The 23,782-nt window shown below is 39.6% G+C and overlaps 1 protein-coding gene across 7 annotated transcripts in view; it reads right to left on the minus strand.

The window, feature by feature from the left end:
- Positions 1 to 23,782, minus strand: part of NSD1 (nuclear receptor binding SET domain protein 1) — a 164,757-nt gene that overhangs the window by 54,828 nt on the left and 86,147 nt on the right. For all 7 annotated transcript variants that reach the window (XM_033095854.1, XM_033095857.1, XM_033095853.1 and 4 more), the window contains 2 exons: positions 3,923 to 4,047; positions 820 to 1,090 (listed from right to left, as the gene is read on the minus strand). In XM_033095854.1, coding sequence (XP_032951745.1) covers positions 820 to 1,090; positions 3,923 to 4,047 — 396 coding nt within the window. The remainder of the gene's footprint in view (positions 1 to 819; positions 1,091 to 3,922; positions 4,048 to 23,782) is intronic.

Below are 23,782 nucleotides of genomic sequence, written 5' to 3' on the forward strand. Positions count from 1 at the left end.
TCCTACACAACTAGACTGAGAAAAACGGCTAGAATGGGAAGGCGGAAGAGGAAAAAGGCGGGGGTGGGGGGGTGGGTGAGGGAATTATGTAAAAGAGCCTAACATATTTTTGATTCTGCCTTACTTGATTAAACATAATTGGGATACTTTTTTTTTTTTTTTTTTTTTTTTTAAGGAATAACATTACAAGGTATCGTTGGTAAAGTCATTGCCAAAATTTTTCTTGGGTGACTACAATATTGAATAGTCACAAGATGAATTAGAGACAGTACATTTATATCCAACTCTCAACCAGGTGACATGTATATAAAGAATGACAATTGGTAATTCACTTCAAGGGAATATTTACACTTAGCTGCTTACTGTATGTCAAGTAAATTACATTACACATTATTACATTATGATCTCTATTTTATACATGAGGAAATAAGTTCAGAGGTTAAACAACTTCCCAAGAAACACAGATTGGGGGAGCCTGTATGTGAAGCGTAAGTTTCATGTGCTTACTCCATACTATACAGTGCCCCACCTAAAAACCCCGTCATACTGGGTGTCACTTCATGCAGTGGGTGATAACATTCATGAACAGGAACAATGGAGTAAGGAGAGTAATTTTTGAAAATATGTCTCTGTAGCAGTGTACCACCAATTTATGGTCAGTAACTACATCCATTTAGCCAGCACTTTAGGGATCTGTCAGGATAAAAGTGGGTAGTGTGCTGTACAGAGATACTACTGGCTTTCCATCAAAATATACTAAAATCTCCTGCTTCCTCTAATTATATCCACTTACATACTGAGACCCCATTCGCATCTTACCTGGTGTTTTAACTAGCAATTCCTCAGACTCAAGGGCAGGCCGTGGAGAGACTTCCAGAGCCACAGGCACAGACAAGGTCAGCTGTGGCAACTCGGCATGTCCACCTCCAAGTTCTGACTGAGCCAAAGGTCCTTCCAAAAACGGAGCCTCCCTTTCAAGAACTGGAGGCTCTTCTTTGGTTGAAATCAAAGAATTCTCATCCACCTGCTTGTTCTGAGCATTAGATCGACTTCGCGCTAAAAGGTTTTCCTCTTCACAACGGGAACTTACCTAAAAGCAAAAAATAAAAATAGAATCCATAGGCCAAAGTTGTAATTTGAGTATCAAAAAGAATAATGCACTTAAAAAAAAATGAAATTCCAACACATGCTACATCAGGGATGAACTCTCAAGACATTACACTAAGTGAAATAAGCTAGTCAAAAAGAATAAATTTTGTATGATTCTACGTATATGAAGTACCTAGAATAGTAAAATTCAGAGACAGAAAATAGGGTGGTGCTTACCAGGAGCTGGGGGGATGAGTAAATAGGAAGTTTTTTAAAATAGGTAGTTCAGTTTGAGAACATGAAAAAGTTCTGAAGATGATGAATGGTAGTGATGGTTGCAAAGCCAATGTGAATGTACTTAAAGCCGCAGAATTGTACACTTTAAAATGGTTAAAATTGTAAACTTTATGTTATACAATAGTCACCCTTATAGGCAGGGGATATGTTCCAAGACCCCCAGTGGGTGCTTGAAACCCTGAATAGTACCGAATCCTATATATACTATGTTTTTTCCTACACATACATACCCATTATAAAGTTCAACTTATAAATTAAGCACAGTAAGAGATTAACAACAATAACGAAAAATAAAATAGAATAATTATAACAATCTACTGTGATGAAAGTTATATGAACGTGGTCTTTCTCTCTCTAAATATCTCACTGTATTGTACTCACCCTTTAAAAGTGATGATATGAGATGATAAAATGCCAAACCTATTCCTGAGTGTAACCACCCCTTACTTGTAATTAATGGCTTGGTCATTTCAGTGATCCTTTGCTGAAGTCTTCGTATAGACTCAATGCTTTCTGGTGCAACATGCTGCCATCAATCAGAACACATTTTGTGTTCATGTCTTCTGCCCACAGATTTAGTGCCTTTTCCATCTTAACGCACTTATCATGTACTATGGCCGTAACTTTTGCACGAGGTGCAACAGCAAAACTAACACAAATTTTCTTTTTCCGTCTTCACAATTCCATGGATAGATTTGTTCTCATTGTAGATCTTAGCAACCTCAGCATACAATTGTTTCTCTTTCCTCATTCAGTTGAGTCCTTTTAACTTTTCACTTACAGGAAGCACTTTAAGGCTTCTCTGGCATATCCGAACTGCCAGCATCACTGCTCTTGCATTTTGGAGTCATTATTAAATAAAACGAGGGTGACTCGAACAATAAGCACTGTGACACCGTGACACCCAATCTGGTAACTAAGAGGCGAGTCACATGTACCGCGTGGACATGCTGGACAAAAAGGATGCTGCACATCCCAGGAGGGATGGAGCAGGACCTGGCATGAGATTTCACTATGCTACTCAGAACAGGGCCCAATTTAAAACTTATGAATTGCTTATTACTGAAATTTTCTATTTAATAACTTCTGATCATAGGTAATTGAAACTGCAGAACTGGGGGGACTGCTGTATATATTTTACTGTAATTTTTTTAAAGAGGGAAAAAAGTGCAATTGATTGTGATACATTGAAGCTATAAAAATTCATTAAGGCCATAGTGATAATCCAAAAAAGAGAAAGAAAGAAAAAAGATTCCCTAATATGTCACTAATTAAAGCAGCTAATAATGAACTCCTAATGTTAAGTTGGTAAATAAATGGGATAGAAGCAAGGACTTATTCTGCCTGTCATGTATTTCAGGACAATAAAAGGGTTCAGTTAATGTGCAAGACTGCCAGCTAATAAAAATAAAATAATAAAAATATGAAAATCTTCATTTTGTAACTCCTAATGCAATTCCTGATATAGACAAGGACCTCAATTGATCATTTAAAAAGCCATTAGGGAAATGGCTGATGGGAAACAGGACATTCTTTTGGAGCCAAAGTAATTACACATGTACTGCTTCTTGATCAAAAGGGGCAAAACAGCTTAAAAGAGAAGAATCAGTCAGTCGTGGCTGTAAACAACTGGATGTTAAATAAATGCCTTCTGATGTCATGCAATATGACACATATCACTTATGATGTAATCTAGCTAAAAACGTTCGACTTGACTCTATCAAATTGTTCCTTATAACTTCCACGTTAACAGGGGGAACATGGAGGACAGAAAAACAAGCTTAGTGACACCTGTTAGGAAGCATTCACACACACACTGGGGTTAAAAAGCGGATAATCCAAATGAGTCACTCATATTGCTTAGATAGATAGGGTAATGAAAAAAGGGGACTTTTCTGGATTTAACTCTTTAAGAAATATAATAACCAGAATACAATGTTAAGTCCTAGACTGGATCCTGATTTGGATAAACCAAATGTAAAGGTTAGGGGACAACTGGGGAAATCTGAATATTAGATAAATTGATCTTATTACATATAATGTTAAAATCAGTTATAAGGGAAAATGTTCTATTTTTAGAGGTACATATTATTTAGAGGTGATAGGTCAAAATGTCTAATTTACTTAAAAATACTTCAATTTAAAGAAACTAAATTTAAAAATAAAGCAAATAAGATATAACATTTATTTAAAAATTAGGATCATACAACATATTTTTGTCCTGTTTTTTTACTAAACATTTTACCATAATGTTTCTAAATCATTAAATACACTTTGAAAGCAAAGGGGGAAACACACACACACACACACACACACACACACACACACACACAGTACAGACTCATCTATACAGCCCCCGTATGACTAGTACATGATAAGTAGTACTAGTACTACTCCAGCCAGAAGCTGGAGGCAAAACTGAAAACGTAAGATCCCGGTTAAAAAAGTTATTGTCCCATGAATACAAAATCTGATAAGGCAAAATTGCAGCATCTTAAAAGAGCTAATGAAAGATTGTTCAAATGTTGGAACATACCTTGTGCACCTGTTCCTGTACCTTCTTTTGTTTTTTCTTAGGAGCAAATATCTGATCATATTCTTCAGTATATTCCAGAAGCCACTTGCTTGGCTTCCTAAGACGTTTCTTCTCTGACCGCACAGCTAAAAGAGCAGAAACACGTTCAATATTAACTAAAAAGTTAGAGGAAAACCCATTATTTTCATGCAGCCATCTCTGCACTCCCAAAAGTACAGAGATGGGAAACTCTCAAAAAACAGTCTGGCTTAAGTCCCAAGAGAATAAAAATGATTTGCTATGGTTTATCACATGCAAAAACTGGGAGGGAAGGGGGAAACTTTTGTCGCTCTACACACACACACACACACACACACACACACACACACACACACAGAGCCCATCCAATCTTACAGAAAAGATTAAATTGAAACTAATGTCCTACAGTGACCGATATAACTAACATTACCAAATAGATTATACATCAGGTAAATTCATAAAATACACCATGAATTATTTTAAATAACATCTCTGGATTATGCAGAATATTGGACAGATATTCAGAGAGAATATTTACCTAATTAGTATTACCACATGGATTTCAAAAGCACTTTACACACACTTCTTATCATAGTTGGTGAGTTTCACATTAGAAAGCAAATATTTCTAAACAAAAATCATCAAAACTATAATTAATTACATATATACCATTACCTCAATGTTGTAAAAAAATGTACACCATGTATGTCAAAGACAGAAAATAAGATAAAAATATAGAATTTTGCGTACTTACTTAAAAAAACAAACTCGTTTTGTGGTCAAAATATCAAAGTATCATACCATTTTCTCTTTAAATTAATGGTGAAACAAGTATCTATTATAATTTCCCTATAAAACTTTAATTCACTTAACACGCTACAGCAATTTTACTATACATACTATAAGCTCTTTGGGAACAGAAGGTAATGCCTACAGAATGCAGGATAAAGTCTACTTAAGAGGCAATAGGCATTTCATGATCTAATGATTTCAAAGTCAGCTATTCCTGCCTCAGCTGAATGTGGCAATGCAGACATTCTCTCAATAAAAGGAACACAAAAGTTGAGGCCAAAAAGAAAAGGTCACAGGCAAGCTTGGCAAAAGCACCTACTCCTTAGACAGCAGATATAGAAACAAGGCATAAAACTGTCACTGAGACAAAATGTGGAAATAATTTCTTTACATTAATCTGAAATGCTGTAATTTCAGAGTAGCAAATATTAGCAATATGCCATTTAATTTATTTAAAGTTAGTATAAAAGGAGTTGAAAATTTATGTCCACACAAAAACCTGCACATGGATTCTTTTTTTCCCCAGATTCTTTCGCCTCCCCCACCCCCATATTCTGGTTCAAGCCATTGTTTCTCAGTCTAGTTGTGTGGGATACAGCTCCCTGGCCCATGCTGGTATTATGAGCCTTGCGCTCCCCCTGGCTGAGGCAGTCGGTCGTCGGTCGGCCACTCACAGCAAGCAGCTCATGGCAGCTCTTGCCGGCTGCCGGCCACTCACACAGCCCAGCTCCAGGGAGAGCTGTTGTTTACAGTCTTAGCTGTAGAGGACGCAGCTCACTGGCCCATGTGGGAATCGAACTGGTGAACTCAACATAGGAGCACAGCGCTCCAACCACCTGAGCCACCGGGCCGGCCCCACATGGATTCTTCTAGCATCTTTATTCTTAATTGTCAACAATCAAGAGGTAAGTAAATGGATAAATAAACTGGTGTATCCAGGCAATGGAATATGACTTAGTACTAAAAAGAAGTGAGCCATGAAAAGGCATGGAAGAAATTTAAGTGCATTTTACCAAGTGAAAAAAGCCAAGCTGAAAAGGCTACATGCTATATGATTCCAACTATATGACATTCTGGAAAAGGCAAAACTATGGAGACTGTAGAAAGCAGTTGCCAGGGGATTGGGGGAGGAGCAGGAGGGAGACAGGGATGAAGAGCAGAGCACAGAGGATTTTTAGGGTAGCGAAAATACTCTGTATAGCATAATGCTAGATATGTGTTATGATTTATTTGTCACACCCATAGAATGTAGGACACTAAGAATGAACTCTAATGTAAATTGTGGACTTTTGAGTGATTATGATATGTCAGCATAGGTTCATCAATTGAAACAAATGTACCTCTCTGGTGGTGTATATTGATAATGGGGGAGGCTATATGTGTGTGTGGATGGGAAGAGGGGGATATAGGAATTTCTGTACCTTTCCCTCAATTTTACTGGGAACCTAAAACTGCTCTAAAAAACAAATGAAGTCTTCATAAAAAATAAAAAGTTAATGGTAAAGGCAAAAATAGTTATCAAAATTGTATACCTATAGAACTCCCAATATAATGATGGGGCTAGTTAAACCTTGCAACCACTAGAATTTTCCTAACTTCTCAGTTAGACCTGTAAGTGACTCAAGTTGGAGAGTTTTTCCCAAGCAAGTATTTCAAAAGAAGTTAAAACCACAAGCCAAGCAACTACTTAAAATGTTCCCCTCAAATAATTATGTCTGAAAAAATCTCTCTTGGAGACAAGAAATAACCAAAACACATCTTAGAATATATGCATCTGTACCTATGACAACTGATATAATTACTATCAAACCTTACGTTCTGAGGCAAACAGATTATGTCTTTAATATGGTTCCATTAAATATGGCATCCAAGTTTTCAAATATCAATGACAATTTTAAACAGAAATAAGATTAAAGAAATGATAGTGAATAACAGGGTTTACTATATGCAAGTCACTGTTCAGCCATAAAACATTCATGGGTCTCTAACCATCACTTTAACCTGTAAGGGAGGTGATAATATCTCCAATTTATAAAAATGTAACTGAAGCTCAAAGAGCAAAACGACTTGCCCAAGCCCATTCAAGTTAGTCCGTTATGTAAGTGGCAAAGCCATGATCCCAACCAAAATCTGTCCAAACCCCAAAAACACTGGGTTCTTTTTTTACTAAAACAGGCCCCTATGCTGTCACATCATATCCCTCATCCGTCCTCCATCACTACCTCCCCCACACTAATTGGATCTCAAGTCCCAGACAGATTACGTTCTCTTCGTTGTCTTTTTATCAGGTTCCAAGGACTAATTAATAATTCTTCCCTTTCCTCTTGAAGCTGCTGTCCCCTATGCTGTCTTTGGATTCACTTCTCTCACAGAATAACTTCTCAGACTAAGCTGCAATACTCCAGTTCTCTATTTCTTTGATATCTACATGAAAACTAACAAACAGCAGAAAAGACTGGAAATTAATGTGAGCAACTTAGTATCTGACACACCCATTAGGTTCTTGTGAAAGTGCATGCTTGTTCCTCACCAAAATTTTATACAACAATCCTTTAAAATGTTAGGTCTTGGTAAACTACTAATTGGGACTGTTTTTGAGTGACTAAAGTTTTATTGTAATACAGCCACACTCATTTTTTTTTTTACAAATAGTCTATGGCTGCTTTTGTGCCACAAAGGCGGAGTTGAGAGTAACAGAGACAGTGTGGCTCACAAAGCCTAAAATATTCACTATCTGTCCTTTTAGGAAAAGTTTACCAATTTCCCCTTTAAATGAACAACAGAGTAACACACTGTAAATGTAAACAGCCTGGTCACAATTTAATGACTTAAAACCAAGATGCTTCCTGGTGGTTCCTGGGCTCCCGTTTCTTCCCCTTCTCAACTACACCTGCCACAACACCCTCCTGCCCTGCCTAAGTTCTCACCTAAACTAGATAGTTCACCAAGTCAAACCACTTTTAAGTTGAAAGGGCCTAGAGAACTCACCTAAGCCAAGCACTCTTCAAATAGGCAACCTAAGGCCAAAACGAAGTTATTTGCCAAGCTAAAGAGTATCAGGAACAAGAGAGGAATATGACCTTTTGGATAATGGAGGGAAATATTAAAAGCAAGAAAATCACAAAAGCCAATGGAGAGAGAAGTAAATCATGTGAGCCTCATACATGGTAATCAGTAAATATGAACCAGCAGGAGCCAAAGCACACCACCACCAAGTTTCCTGTCAAATACACATCAAATCCTAGCCCAGAGCCAGGACCTACTGTGAAGAATGGAGATAAACTGCACATACAGGACAAGTCTAGCAATAGCTTTAGACTACAGAGTGTACTCATATCAGCTAAAATTATAAAATATCCAAAAAGTTGAATTGACCCCAAATATTTACCAACTGATGAATGGATAAATAAAATGTGGTATATCCATACAATGAAATACAACTCAGCAATTAAAAAGGACAAAATATTGACATATACTACAATATGAATAAACCATACAAAAAAATGCTAAATAAAAAAAGCAAGACACAAAAGATAACAAATTATATGATTCCAATATCCAGAAAAAAAAAATCTAGAGAGAGGATAGGACAGGGTATGAACTAGGAGTATGAACAGGGACTAACTGTAAATGAGACAGAGGGATCTTACTGTGTAGTATAAATGTTCGAAACTGATTTATGGGGATGGTTAAACAACTCAGTAAATTCACTAAAATTCATTCACTTGTACACTTAAGAATGTGTGGATTTTATGGTATGCAATTTATATCTTGACTACAGTTGTTTAATAAAAAAAGTCAAATTCCCTTTAAGGTTGAATTATAAAGTTTCTCCTTTTCATCAAAACAGTGAATTTTCCCAGAGAGCTAGAGTAATAACAGCAAAATCACTTCTTCCATATAGATTATAAGTCCCTTTCCTCTTCATACCTCTACTTCCCTGGTTCTGGAAACTCAGAGGCAAAGAGTTTAAGGGGGAAACAAAGCAAAATGCTGAACAACTATTCATAATAATGGCAAGTATTCAGCCCAAACCTCCTATTGAAAACAAATAAAAATTCTGTATAAAATGTTTTTAAAACTACATTAAAAGAAGCAAAGCACTGACAAGACTGTAAAGAACTGCAAATCAAAAACTAATGCAAAGTAACAACCAAGGGATATAAATATAGCACTGAAATTGACTTCGTCCTGAGGGCTTTTTGACAATCCTGTTACAGCAAAAGGGGCAGAAGTTTGAAGGAGACTAAACTAGGGACCCAAAGGGCTCCATCTCCAGAGTTATGGTGAAGCAGAAGTACTCAATGTCCCAGCCTCCAGGAGACAACAGGAAAGGTGCCTTGACACAGAGTAGAAGAGGAGCAGGAGGGAGAAGAAGTATTTGAGAAGTTGTGATTGGTCCTCCTATGGATCTGCAGTCTGGTGGGCTAGGAAAATTCAAGCCCTTGTAAGAAAATCAATCGAGAGTTGCAGACTTACGGTCAAGATGGTCGAGTAAGTAGGTACACGCTGTGCTGACTTCCTCCTAGGTCCACATCAAAATTACAGCTAAAGTATCAAAGAACCACCCTTGAGAACCCCTTGAAGACTATTTGAACAGAACTCATATAGCTAAAGATATAAAGAGGAAGCCATGTCAAGACTGGTAGGAGAGGCAGAGGTGAAAAACAGGCTGGCACACCCACATGTAGCAGTTTGGGAAGGATATCTCAGCTGAGGACCCCACAGAGGAGCATGAGATTCCAGACCCATACGGGGCTCCCCAGCCGGAACACCAGTGCCAGGAAGATGAGCCCCCACAACATCTGGCTGTGAAAAACAGCAGGGATTCTGTCCAGGTGAGATGGAGGGCTGCTGCAGACTCAGGTGTGCTCTTAAAGGGCCTGAACAGAGACTCACTCACTCACTCACTCACTCACTCACAGATACTTGCCCGGAGCTCCAGAGAAGGGACAGCAGCTCGAAAAGCACTATGGACATACAGGGAGAAATTTAATTATCTGGCTTTAGAGTAAAGGCTGGAGGGGCAGCTCTCTTCTGGACTAGTGCCAGCAGGCACCACTCAGTGTTCCTTTGTTGAGCCCCCCCACCACACACACACACAGCCAGCCAGTACTGGAAGGTGCCACATCTGAGTCTCCATAAACCTGGCGAACCCTGCTCTCACCCCACCCTGGTGATTCTGAGACCTCATCCCACCCAACTCGTGTACTGGCCAAACCTCTTTCAGCAGCTGTTTCTCACAAGCCCTCGGCTTCTGCCCATGCTGCAGACTTCCCAAAAAATCTCTCAAAGGGCCGCAAACACCAAAGCAGCATCTGGCCTTGGTGGGCTCTGTACCACTTGCTAAGTGGCCCCATGCCTGGGGCTAGTGGCAGTTGGCCTCAGTTCACAGCTTAACATCTCCCAGGTTCCTCAAGCACAGCACAGGCAACTACCAACTGCAGATCACTTTCTAGCTCTTAGATGGCCCCGGCCGGACACAAGCAGCAACTGAATTTTGCCTGCACCAAAGCCCCTTCCCAGAGGTTCCAGGATCAACACTCCTGGTAGCCAACTTTTGACCACACTAGAGCACCACTCAATTAGTGCCGCAAATGACATACCCAAAGCCCTAGTAAAACAAATCCCACTCTGTAGGGTCAGCCCATGTACAACAACTTGTCCACTGTAGTCAGAGCCAGTTCTCACAGCCAGTCAGTCTGAGTGTCAATCCCACCCACTGATGTGCTAACAACAATCAACTCTCAACTATAACAGAAGAGCAGACACAACCCACACAAAGATACCCCTGGAGCACCTGGCCCCGGTGAACAGGAAGACTGTGCCAATGGGCCCCACAGGGCCTACATAAGGCTACTGTACCAAGACAGCAGCTCTACCTAATACATAGAAACAAATACAGGGAAACAGCCAAAATGAGGGGACAAAGAAACATGTCCCAAATGGAAGAGCAGGACAAAGCCCCAGAAAAAGAACAAAATTGTGGCAAGCATCTACCAGATGCACAGTTCAAAACACTGGTTATAAGGATGTTCAATGAACTTAGGGGAAGAGTAGATGAACTAAGTGAGAACTTCAACAAAGTGACAGGAAACATAAAAACAGAGATAGAAAATATATTTTTTTTAAAAACAGAAATGAAGAATATATTAGATGGACTCAACAACAGATCAGATGAAGCAGTGATTGGGAAGACTTGGTAGCAGAAAACAGAAATAGCAAATTTCCTAATTGAAATAGCGAACAGAAAAAATTTTTTAAAATGAGGATATTTTAAGGGACCTTGGACAACATCTGCATCACTGCAGGACCAGAAGGAGAACAAAGACAGAAAGGAATTGAGAATCTATTTGAAGAAATAATGACGGAAAACTTCCCTAACCTGGTGAAGGAAATAGACATACAAGTTCAGGAAATGCAGAGTCCCAAAACAAGATGAGCCCCAAGTGACCCACACCAAGACGCATCATAATTAAAATGCTCAAGACAAAGAGAGAATCTTAAAAGCAGTAAGAGAAAAACAGTTAGTTACCTACAAGGGAGCTCCCATAAGACTGTCAACTGATTTCTCAACAGAAAGTTTGCAGGCTAGAATGGATTGGCAGAAAATACTCAAAGTCCTTGATGAAAAGCAAGGACCTACAACCAAAATTACCCAGCAAGGCTATCATTTGGAATTAAATAGAAGATAAAGACCTTCCCACACAAGAAAAAGCTGAAGAAATTCGTTGCCACCAAACCAGTATTGTAAGAAATGTTAAAGGCAACAAACAAGTGTTGGCGAGGAAGTGGAGAAAAGGGAACCCTCGGGCACTGTTGGTGGGATTGCAAACTGGTGCAGCCATTATGGAAAACAGTATGGAGGTTCCTCAAAAAATTTAAAAAATAGAACTACTTTATGACCCAGCAATTCCATTCCTGGGTATTTATCCAAAGAAATCCAAAACACTAATTCGAAAAAACTATATGCACCCCATATTTATTGTAGCGCTGTTTACAACAGCCAAGATATGCAAACAACTGAGAAGACCATCAACAGATGATCAGATAAAGAAACTGTGGTACATTTACTCGGCCATAAAAAGAATGAAATCTTACCATTTGCAACGACGTGGATAGACCAAGAGAATATTGTGCTAAGTGAAATAAGTCAGACTGAGAAAGACAAATACCATATGATCTCACTTATACGTGGAATCTAAAGAACAGAAAAAATGAGCAACCAAAACAGAAATGGACTCAAAGATACAGAGAAAAAACTGATGGGTGCTAAATTGGAGGGGGGTGAGGATGGAGGAGAAGATGAAAAGATCAGAAAGTACAAATTGGTAGCCACAATACAGTCACGGTGATATGTAATACAGTATGGGAAATATAATCAATAATGTTGTAAAGGTTATGTAGGGTGCCAGATGGTTACTGGACGTATCGGGGGATAACTTCATAGACTGTGTAGATGCCTGACCACTGTGCTGTACACCTGAAGCTGAAGTAATATTGAATGTCAACTATAATTAAATACACACACACACACACACACACGCACAGTGACAAAAAAATGTAAACACATTTTAAGAAACGAAAAAACTGTATTAAAATTGTAATAGTCAATATATACCAATAACAAAAGATGAATACAAGTCACGTTTGACTCCTGCAATTACAAGAGGTGCTCAAAGTGCTTACTACCAGGATCCAGACACTTCTGATTATGGTGAACTACTGCTTGAGCAACATTGACCAAAGTGTCCACTTGTATACATTTCTTGAGCACCCCATGTATGTATGCATGTGTGTATGTATGTGTTTGTGTGTGTACACACACGATGTAAAGTACAGCATAGGAAATATAGTCAATAGTATTGTAATAGATACAACGATGTCAGAAGGATAGTAGATTGGGAGGGGGTTATGACCTTGTAAGGGGTGTAAATGTCTAACTATTACATTGCTTTGTACACCTGAAACTAATTTTTAAAAAAAGAAATGTTAAAGGGAGTTTTTTAAGAAGAAAAAGATTAAAAATATGAATTAGAAAATATCACAAAGAAAAAATTTCTCACTGACAAAGGAAAACACATAATAAAGGCAGTGTTGAATCAACCAACACTAAAACTAGTACAAAAGAAAAGTAGGAAGATCATGTGTAATTACAACAGTAAATTAAGGGATACACAAACACACACAAGTGAAAAATAATAACAAAAATATAAACATGGCAAGGGTTGATTAAAAGTAGTAGTGATTCTAGAATGTGTTTGAACTTAAGCGACCATCAACTTAAAACAGACTGCTATAAACATAGCTTGGTATATAGGAAGCACATGGTAACCAAGAACCAAAACTCTACGAGAGAAATAAAAAAAATAAAGAGACAAGAATCCAAACACAACATTACAGAAAGTCATAAACATATACTAGAAAAGCAAAAGAATAAGGAAGAAAACAAGAGAAATTCTACAAAAACAATAGGAAAACAACAAAATGAGAACAACCACATACCTATCGATAATTACTTTAAATATAAATGAATTAAATGTTCCAATCAAAACATGAATGGATAAAGATGTGGTACATATACACAACGGAATACTACTTGGCCATAAAAAAGGAATGACATCTTAACCATTTGTGACAACATGGATGGACTTAAGAGGGTATTATGCTAAGTGAAATAAGTCAGAGAAAGACAAATACCATATGATTTCACTCATATGTGGAGTCTAAAAAACAAAATAAACAAACGAAACAGAAAAATTCACAGATACAGAGGACTGATGGTTGGCAGATGGGAGAGGGGTTTGAGGGTTGGGTGGAAATGGGGAAAGGATTAAGAAGTTCAAATTGGAAATTACAAAATAGTCACGGGGATGTAAGTTACACCTTGGGAATACAGTTAATAGTATTTTAATAACAATGTATGGTAGTGGGTACAAGGCTTATTGGGCAGATCACCTCCTAAGTTATATAAATATCTGACTACTATGCTGTACATTTGACATTAATATAATATTGTCAACTGTAATTAAGAAATAAAAATTTTTAAGAAAAAAAAATCTGTCATTAGTACATCATGCTAACAGAATAAAAAATAAAAAGGAATGATCATCTCAACAGACATAGAAAAAATATCTGACAAACTAAAGAAACTAGGTATAGAAGGCAACTTTCTCAACCTGAAAGGCCATCTAAACCATAGTTTATGGTTAAAAAACTGGATGCTTTCCCCTTAAGATCAAACAAGACAACAATGTTCACTCCATTTATCCTCAACACTGCACTGCAGGCTACAGCTAGAGCAATAAGGCAAGAAAAAGAAATAAAAGGTATCCAGATAAGAAAGGATGAAGTAAAACTACCTGTATTAGCTGATGACATAATCATGTATGTAGAAAATCCTAAGGAATTCACAATAAAATAAACAGAGGTAAAAAATGAGTTCAGAAAGGTTGCAATATACAAGACCAATATACAAAAATCAATTATATTTCTATATACTTGTGTTGAGTAATCCACGAATGAAATTAAGAAAAGTAACTTCATTTATAATAGTATCAAAACAGAATAAAATAGTTAGGAGTAAATTGAACAAAAGTAGTACAAGACTTGTACAATGAAAACTACAAAACACTGTTGAAAGAGAAGACAGTCTAAATTTATGGAAAGCCACCCCTTTTTCAGTTTGGAAAACTTGGTATTGTTACAATGGCAACACTGCCCAAACTGACCTACAGATTCAGCAAAATCCATACCAAAATTCCAGCTGTCTTTTTGCAGAAAATTAATATAATAATGCTGTAAAAAATCCAGAAGAGCCAAAATGATCTTGGGGAAAAAAAAGTTGAAGGATGCATTCTTTCCAACTTCAAATCTATAACAATTAATTACTACAAAGATAGAGTAATTAAGACTTTGTGGTACTGGTATAAAGATAGATACATATATTAATAGAAAGGAAGGGAGGGCCTAGAAATAAACCACCACATTGATGGTTCAATTTTTAACTAGGGTGTCAAGATCATTCAGTGGGAAAAGAGTACCCTTTTTCACAAATGGCGCTGAGACAACGATCAGGCAATGGTTACACTTAGATATGAAACCAAAAGTACCAGCAATCAAAGAAATAACAGACAAATTAGACTTCATCAAGATTACAAACATTTGTGCTTCAAAATATACAATCAAGTATGTAAAAGGAAAAACCCACAAAACTGAGAAAATATTCACAAATCTTAATGGACTTTTATCTAGAGGATGTAAAACAATCTTAATATTCAATAATGAAAGTGGAAACAATCCAAATGTCTATCAATTGATGAAATAAAATATTTTTTTGTACAACAGAATATTATTTGGCATTAACATGACATGCAGCAAAAGTGACAAAAGCAAGATGGCAGAATAGGAAGTCCTCACGCTATTTCCTTCACACAGACTCCAAATTAACAATATGCTCATCAAAATACCTTTATGAGCACTCTAGAAACCAGTTAAGAAGTTGCAGTACCCCAGGCGAGGGCAAAGCCAAGAACAGCAGCATCTGAAATGGGTTTAAGAGCCAATTCACTTTTTCTGAAATTGCCACTCCCAAAGCAAGCACAACAGAGCTCCCTCCCCTTCATGGATCCGAGGAGAGAGGAGGGAAGTGGCACACGTGTGTCCAACATCCCAGGTTTTCAAGAGACAGTTTCTGTCTAAAGTGATCAGAAGCACTAAGAGAACCGGCACAGTGTGGAGTCCTCGGGGCCCGCTAAAACCAAGGGAGAGAGTGGGTGACACGCTGTGAAATCCGAGCGCCTGCAATTAGGCCGACCGAGGCCAGCGTGGCTTGATGGCTTGGTAAGATCAGACACCACTGAATTCACGGCTTCTCTCTACAACGAAGGGAAAGAGTAGAGCGAGCATTCGGCAATCCAGATTTAGGGAGCATTGTCCAGGGGACTAGTATCTGTCTCATCTGCTTCTGGGAACTGATGGGAGGCCAGCATGCTTTGGATCCACGGACAATGAAAAAGAGGGGGGACCTCGTTGCAGTAGCACCAGTGAACCTGCAGCACTGCAGAAAGACACCAGAGGGAGCAAGAGATTACAAGTCCCTGAAACAGAAATGGGCAAACCTCTTCAATTAGGGAGTTATACACAGAAGCCCAGAGAGGCCCGTCCTCCAAAAGGTTCCCAAAATCTCTAGCAGACACGACTGGTTGAGTCTTCCCCTATATGAAGCCAGTTCATAAAGACTGGGAGAAGTGGTTGTTTATTCAAATGCATAAAACTCAACCCCCCTCCCCCCAAGAAAGATCACAAAGTACAAGAAGAAACAGGAAAACAGGGCCCAAAGAATCAAAATAAACTCCTAGAAACCAACCACAAAGTAACAGATATCAATGAATTATCAGACAAAGAATTCAAGTAATTGTCTTAAAGAAGCTCAGTGACTTACAAGAGAACACAGATAAGTAAAAGAAACCAGAAAAAAGTAATATGAACAAATTAAAATATCAACAAAGAGTTAGTAACTATAAATAAGTACCAAACAGAAATTCTGGAGCTAAAGAATACAGTACCTGAATTGAAAAACTCACTAGAGATTCAACAGCAGACTTAAGCATAGAATGGAATCAGCAAACTCTAAGACAGACAGGTCATTTGAAATTATCAAGTCAAATTAGCAAAAATTAAAGAGTGAAGAAAAGTGAAGCATAAGAACTTACAGACACCATCAAGTGTAATTCACACATTACGGGAGTTCCAAAAGGAGGAGAGAACATAGAAAGGGATAGGGAGCTTATTTGAATAAATAATGGCCAATAATCCCCAAATCTGAGGCAGGAAACAGACATTCAAATTTAGAAGCTCAAGATCTCCAACCCAAAAAGGCCCACGCTGAGATACACTGTAATCAAACTGTCAAAAGACAAAAAGAAAACCTTAAAAGCAGTGAGAAAAGCAACTAGTCAAGGACAAGGGAGCTCACATTAGATTATGAGCAGATTTCTCAGCAGAAACCTCATATGCCAGAAGGGAGTAAAATGATATAATCAAGTTCATTGCTGCATCTACTGTGAGGATGAAGACCAATCTCAGCAACCAGATGGTGGACATTCCAGAAAAACGTGGACGTCAGTCTGAAGGGGCGCAGTTATTGTGAAGGGCCCCAGAGGCACCCTGCGGAGGGACTTCAATCACATCAATGCAGAACTCAGGCTCTTTGGAAAGAAGAGGCTCCGGGTTGACTAATGGTGGGGAAATAGAAAGAAACTGGCTACTGTTCACACTATGTGTAGTCACGGACAGAACTTGATCAAGGATGCTACGTTGGACTTCTGTTACAAGGTGAGGCCTGTGTGTGCTCACTTCCCCATCAACGTCGTTAATCAAGAGAATGGTTCTCTTGTTGAAATCTGAAATTTCCTGGGTGAAAAATATATCTACAGGGTTCAGATGACATCAGGTATTGATTGTTCAATAACTCAAGCCCAGAAAGATGAGTTAATTCTTGAAGGAAGTGATATTGAACTTGTATCAAATTCAGCTACTTTGATTCAACAAGTCACACGGTTAAAAACAAGTATATCAGAAAATTTTGGGACGGTACCTATGTTTCTGAACAAGGAGCAGTTTAGCAGGCTGATGGAAAAGATCTAAGTTGTCCAGCTATAGAAACATCAAGATGTCAAGTGATTCCTCAGACTTATTTATGGTATTTCAAAGATGTAATAAAACTCATGTATTGAAAAAAAAACTGATAAAGTCAAGTACTAAAATAAAAAACTGCCAACCAAGAATACTATATCTTGCAAAACTGTCCTGCAAAACTGTCCTTCAAAACTGAAGGTTAAACAGATTTACTAAAACAAAAAGCAGACTTTATAACTACTAGACCTAACTTACAAGAAATGCTAAAGGGAATCCTGCAAGCTGAAACAAAAGGACATTAGACAGCAAAACCAAAGCATATAAAAACAGCTGATAAAGGTAAATATATAGACAAATACAATATTATAATACTACAATAGTGGCACACAAAGCATTTTTAAGTCTGGAATAGAATTTAAAATGCAAAAGCATAAAAAAACTATAAAACTACACTAATGAATATACAATACACAGAGATGTAATAAATGTGTGACATCACCAACAAAGTGGGAGTGGGGGGGTAAGATGAGCGTTTTTACATAGGATTGAAGTTACACTGTTAGTAGATTAAATAGATTGTGATGACTTTAAAATGTTTTATGTTAGCCCCATAGTAACCACAAAGAAAATACCTATAAAAGACATACAAAATAAAATGAGAAATCAAAGTATGTCAATCCAAAATAAATAAAAAAAAAAAAAAGAAAAGCTGCAGGAGAGGAGAGGGGCAAATCAGCAGCAAGACAGAAAACAATTACAACATGGCAATAAGTCCTTCCATCTCTCAAAAATTACTTTGCATGTAAATGGATTAAACTCCTCAATCAAAACACAGAGTGGGCTAAATGGATTTAAAAAACAAGATGCAGGGGCGGCCGGATGGCTCAACTGGTTGGAGCTCGAGCTCTCAACAAGGTTGCCGGTTCAATTCCCGCATGGAATGGTGGGCTGCGCCCCCTGCAACTAAAGACTGAAAACGGCCACTGGACTTGGAGCTGAGCTGCGCCCTCCACAACTAGACTGAAGGACAACTACTTGGAGCTGATGGGCCCTGGAGAAACACACTGTCCCCCAATATTCCCCAGTAAAATTTATTTAAGAAAAAAAACAAGATGCAACTATAAACTTCTCTACAAGATATATCACCTTAGATGTAAAGACACACATAGGTTGAAGTTGAAAGGATAAAAAAAGATACATGCAAATGAGAGCAGAGGCGGCCTGATTAGACAAAATAGACCTGAGTTAAAATTATCACAAGACAAGGAAACAACCAAGATGGCGCAGTAGGTCAACACTGCTTACTTTCTCTCACGACCACATCAAAATCACAACTAATCTACAAAACAACCATTATTTAGAATCGCCTAAAATCAAGGTGAACTGAAGCCTTTCAACTAAGGACACCACCTCCAGACTGGTAGGAAGGGCAGAGACGTGGAACGGGCTGGTCCCACATCAGCATGTAATCACTAAAGATCAGGAGGGTTATTTCGGCTGTGGGAGTGCCCCCTCACCCCCTAGAGGAGTGAGAGGTCCCAGCCCCACCCCAGCCCAGGATTCCAGTGCCAGGAAGAGAAGTCCCCAGAATTGCTGGTTGTGAAAACCAGTGGAGATTGTGACTGAGCGAGACCAAGGGCGGCTGTACTCCCAAGGCACTCCTCTTAGAGGGACCGTGCACGGACTTACCCACCAACAGAATCACTCGCTCTGAGATCCAGCGCTGGGGCAGCAGCTGGAGAGGTGACAGGGACATATGGTGAGGAATTGAGTTGTCTGGCTTGGGACAGGGGCTGGAGAAGTGGCTTTCTCCTGGGTAGGGGAGCTGGTGGAGGCCATTGATTCTTTGCTGAGCCCTCCCCCTTCCCCATGTGTGGAAGAAGGAAGCAGCCATATCTGAGTCTCTGCTGTTCATTTGCCACGCCCAGGCGATTCAAGACCTGGTCCTGTCCAACTTTCTGGAACACCCAGGCCGCTTTCCAGTGGCTTTTTCGTGCAGACCACCTGCTTTGGGTCAAGCTACAGATTTTCCTAGGTTCTCTCAAAGGTTCGTGGAACCCAGAGAAGCAGCAACTGGCTTAAGCATGTCCTGTAACCTCTGGCTGAGCAGCCCTAAGCTGGCACTAGCAGCAGGAGGCCTTGGTTTGCAGCTTGGTCTCTCAAGGCTCTTTGTAGCACAGCACGGGCGGTAGCCATCTGCAGATTTCTCTGTGGCTCCTGCCAGGTAGCCCTGGGTGGCGCACGGGCTGTGGCTAAACTTGACCTACAGTACATGCCCACTAAGGTGGCCCTGGGGCTGGCGCCTCCAGTGGCCAGCTTCAAAATGAGCTGGAGCATCACCTAGCGGCCTTCAAGTATGACACACCCAAGGAGCAGATTCGGTAGGCAAGTACTGTTAAGGGAGATCCTGCTCTGTAGGGTCAGCCCCTGCACGACCACTCTTCCATTGTAGTCAAAGCCAGTCCTCACAACCAGTGAGTCCGATGGTCAGTCCCTCACACTGACATGCAATTATCGACCAAGGCTCAACTATGAGAGGGCACACACAACACACACCAGGGACACACCTGGAGCACGTGGCTCAGGTAACCAGAAAGACTGTGCCACTGAACCCCACAGCACAGTTACTACATGAGGCCACTCTAATAAAACCAGAAGACATAGCAGCCCTACCTAATAGATAGAAACAAACACAGGGAGACAGCCAAAATGGGGAGACACAGAAACATGTCCCAAATAAAAGAACAGAACAAAACTCCAGAAAAAGAACGAAGCAAAATGGAGATAAGCAATCTACCAGATGCAGTGGTCCAAACACTGGTAATGAGAATGCTCAATGATAGCAGGGAGAACTTCAACAGAGAGATAGGAAGCATAAAAATGGAAGATGGAAACCATGAAAAAGAACCAGTCAGAAATAAAGGACAAAATAACGGAAATGAAGACTATATTACAGGGAATCAACAGTAGACTAGATGAAGTAGAGGATCCAACCAGCAATGTAAAAGATAAGGTAGCAGAAAACACCCAGCCAGAGCAGCAAAAAGAAAAAAGAATCCAAAAAATTGAGGAGAGTTTAAGGGGCCTCCGGGACACTATCAAGCATACCAATATTTGCATTATAGGGGTACCAGAAGGAGAAGAGAAAGAGCAAGGAATTGAAAACCTATTTGAAGAAATGACAGAAAACTTCCCTAACCTGGTAAAGGAAATAGACATACAAGCCCAGGTAGCACCGAGAGTCCCAAACAAAATAAACCCACAGGTAGTCAACACCAAGACGCATCATAATTAAAATGCCAAAGGTTAAAGACAAAGAAAGAATCTTAAAAGCAGCAAGAGAAAAACAGTTAGTTAACCACAAGGGAAGCCCCCATAAGACTGGCAGCTGATTTCTCAACAGAAACTTCACAGGCAAGAAGGGAGTGGCAGGAAATATTCCACGTGATGAAAAGCAATGACATACAACCAAGATTGTTCTACCCAGCAAGGTTGTCATTTAGAATTGAAGGACAGATAAGCAATTTCCCAGGCAAGAAAAAGCTGAAGGAGTTCATCACCACCAAACCAGTATTACAAGGAATCTCAGAGGGATTCTTTAAAATGGGAGGGGAGTTATGGATAGGTGAAAAGGGAAGGGATTAAGAAGTACAAATTGGTTGTTACACAGTACTCATGGGGATGTAGGGTACAACATAAGGAATACAGTCAATAATATTGTAAAAATTATGTATGGTGCCAGATAGGTACTAGATCTATCAGGGTGATAGATGGGAATGGGGTTGGGGGCAGAGTGAAAAAGGTGAAGGTATTAAGAAATACAAATTGGTGTCACCCCAATAAATAAAATTAAAAAAAAAAAAGAAATACAAATTGGTAGTTAATACAGTATGGAGAATATGATCGACAACGTTATAAAGATCATGTAAGATGCCAGATGGGCACTGGCTTTATCAGGGGGATCACTTCATAGACTGTGTCCAATATGCTATACACCTGAAGCTGAAGTAGAATAATATCGAATATCAACTATAACTAAATATATAGGTTTATATAGACACGGGGTGTGGAGTACAACATAGGAAAGATAGTTGATGGTATCGTAACAGCTATGTAAGTTGTCAGAAGGGTAGTAGCTTGGGGAGGTTGGTTATCACTTTATGAGGGGTTTAAATGTCCATCTCTTTGCTTTGTACACCTTAAACTACTTAAAAAATAAAAATAAACTATCACAATACAAATTAAGATCATTATATTATGATAAAATGGTCAATTCGCTACGATAATAAACAATTTTGAACATACTTTAGAAGATAACAATTATAAACATGTAACACATAACATTAGAGCACCGAAATATATGAAGCAAACACTGACAGAAGAAACAAACAGTAAAATAATAGTAAAATGCCCCGCTTTCAATAACGAATAGAACTACCAGACAGAAGACTAACATGATAAGAGAGAACCTGAGCATCACTATAGACCAACTGATATTAACAGACATATATATAATACACATTCTTCCCCAGTGCGCACCAAATATTCTCCAGGATAGATCACATGATAGACCACAAAATTCAAGACTGAAATCATGCCAAGTATCTCCATTTACAATAGGATGAAACTATAAATCAATAGTTGGAAAACTTACAAATATGTAGAACTTAATGCACTCTTGAACAACCAATGGGTTAGAGAAGAAATTAATATCAAAAAATACCGTGAGACAAATGAAAATGAAAACATAGTATCTCAAAAATTACCAGATGCAGCAAAAAAAGCACTAAGAGAAACATTTATAGCAACAAGTGCCTACATTAAGTAAAAGCATTCCAAATCAACAACCTAACATTACACCTCTGGGAATGAGAAAAAAGAACAAACTGAATTGAACTCAGAGTTAGCAGAAGGAAGGAAGGAATAAATATTAGAGCAGAATACAGAAAAAATTATTAACAAAGAGTTTAAAAAAAAATCAACAAAACTGACAGATCCTAGATTAACAAAGAAAAAAAAAGACAGAACTAAAACCACAAGTTAAAGAGGAAACATTTCCACCAATGCCACAGAAACAAAGAGCATTATGAGATCACTGTGAACAATATATGCCAACAAATGTTATGACATAGAAGAATTGGATAAATGTCTAGAAACATACAATTTACCAAGACTGAATCATGAATAGAAAATCTGGGAGGATGACGTCATAGGAATGGTGGCAGCGGGGCGCACTTTCTGAGTTCTCCTCCGGATCTTATTACAAACGGGACCTATAACCCATCAAAGAACTCTTTGCTCATCACACAAAACAGCTAAGAGACTCGTGGAAGGATTACTTGAAGGTGCGCTAATTGGGTGAGCAGGGGAAGGAAGGAAGGGAGCGGAGTGAAAACGCTGGCCCACGGCGGGGTCTCGGCCGGTGGCGGTGGCGGCGGCGGCAGCGAAAACCGCGGTGGCACCCGCAGTTCCAGGCACGCACGGGATCCCAGGGCGGAACGGAGAGCACAGAGACCAGGAGGTGGGCTCTTTCCCTGCGACCCATGGCTGATGTCTCCCGCCGGGAGGGTGGCTAGTGGGCCCTAGGGCGGACAAAGAACACAGACTCCATACCTGGGCCCCTCCCCCCCCTCCAATCCTACCTCCGCCCTTCCAGAGACTTAAACTGGCCCCTGAACTGAGGAGTAGTGTCAGGTTACAGAGGAGCCACAGTGCTCAGGCTCTGGGAAGACTGACAGGCAGCCCTAACCCAGGGAAGAGGCTGGGAAGAGTGTGATTTTGGCTGGGCTAGGAGAGAAGAGACTCTTCCACCCCCAGCCACCACCTTTTCTGGCCTGCGGGAAGAGGGTGACGCGTGGCTGGGCTGGGAGAGAGAAGACCCCTCCATCCCCAGCCCCCACCCTTTCTGGCCTGCCTAGGGCGGGGCAAGTGCAACTGCTGAGACACTCCCAGGGATCAGCAGTAAGGCAGACACAACTCTGGGCTTTCAGCAGCTCAGAAATCTCCCACCCGCACCCCCCCATACACACACACATTGAAGAAGTGCCCTAAGACTCGGGAGTACCGGACACGGGGCTGTTGGTGCTACTCTCAGTGTGCATATGTGCAGGCAAGGGCAGAAACTGCACTGACTTTGTAAAAACTATCATCCAGACACCTCAGGCCCACGCATTTAAAACTACAGTCCCAAAGTCACTCTGGGCACCAGGTGACCGGCTCTGCCTGCGCAATAAGCAGGGGGCTCTTTGGTACAGCAGAGGACAACCTGGACATTACTTGCTTGGGCTTAAGCCAAGACTGGTGCTGCTTTTTGTTTTGCTTTGTTTTGTTTTGTTTTGCTTTGTCTTTGTATCTTTGATATCTTTGCCTGTGTCGAGTGGGGGTTATCGGGTGTTTTTACATGTGAATGTA

Source organism: Rhinolophus ferrumequinum, chromosome 24, assembly GCF_004115265.2.
Source record: "Rhinolophus ferrumequinum isolate MPI-CBG mRhiFer1 chromosome 24, mRhiFer1_v1.p, whole genome shotgun sequence".
NCBI lineage: Eukaryota > Metazoa > Chordata > Mammalia > Chiroptera > Rhinolophidae > Rhinolophus > Rhinolophus ferrumequinum.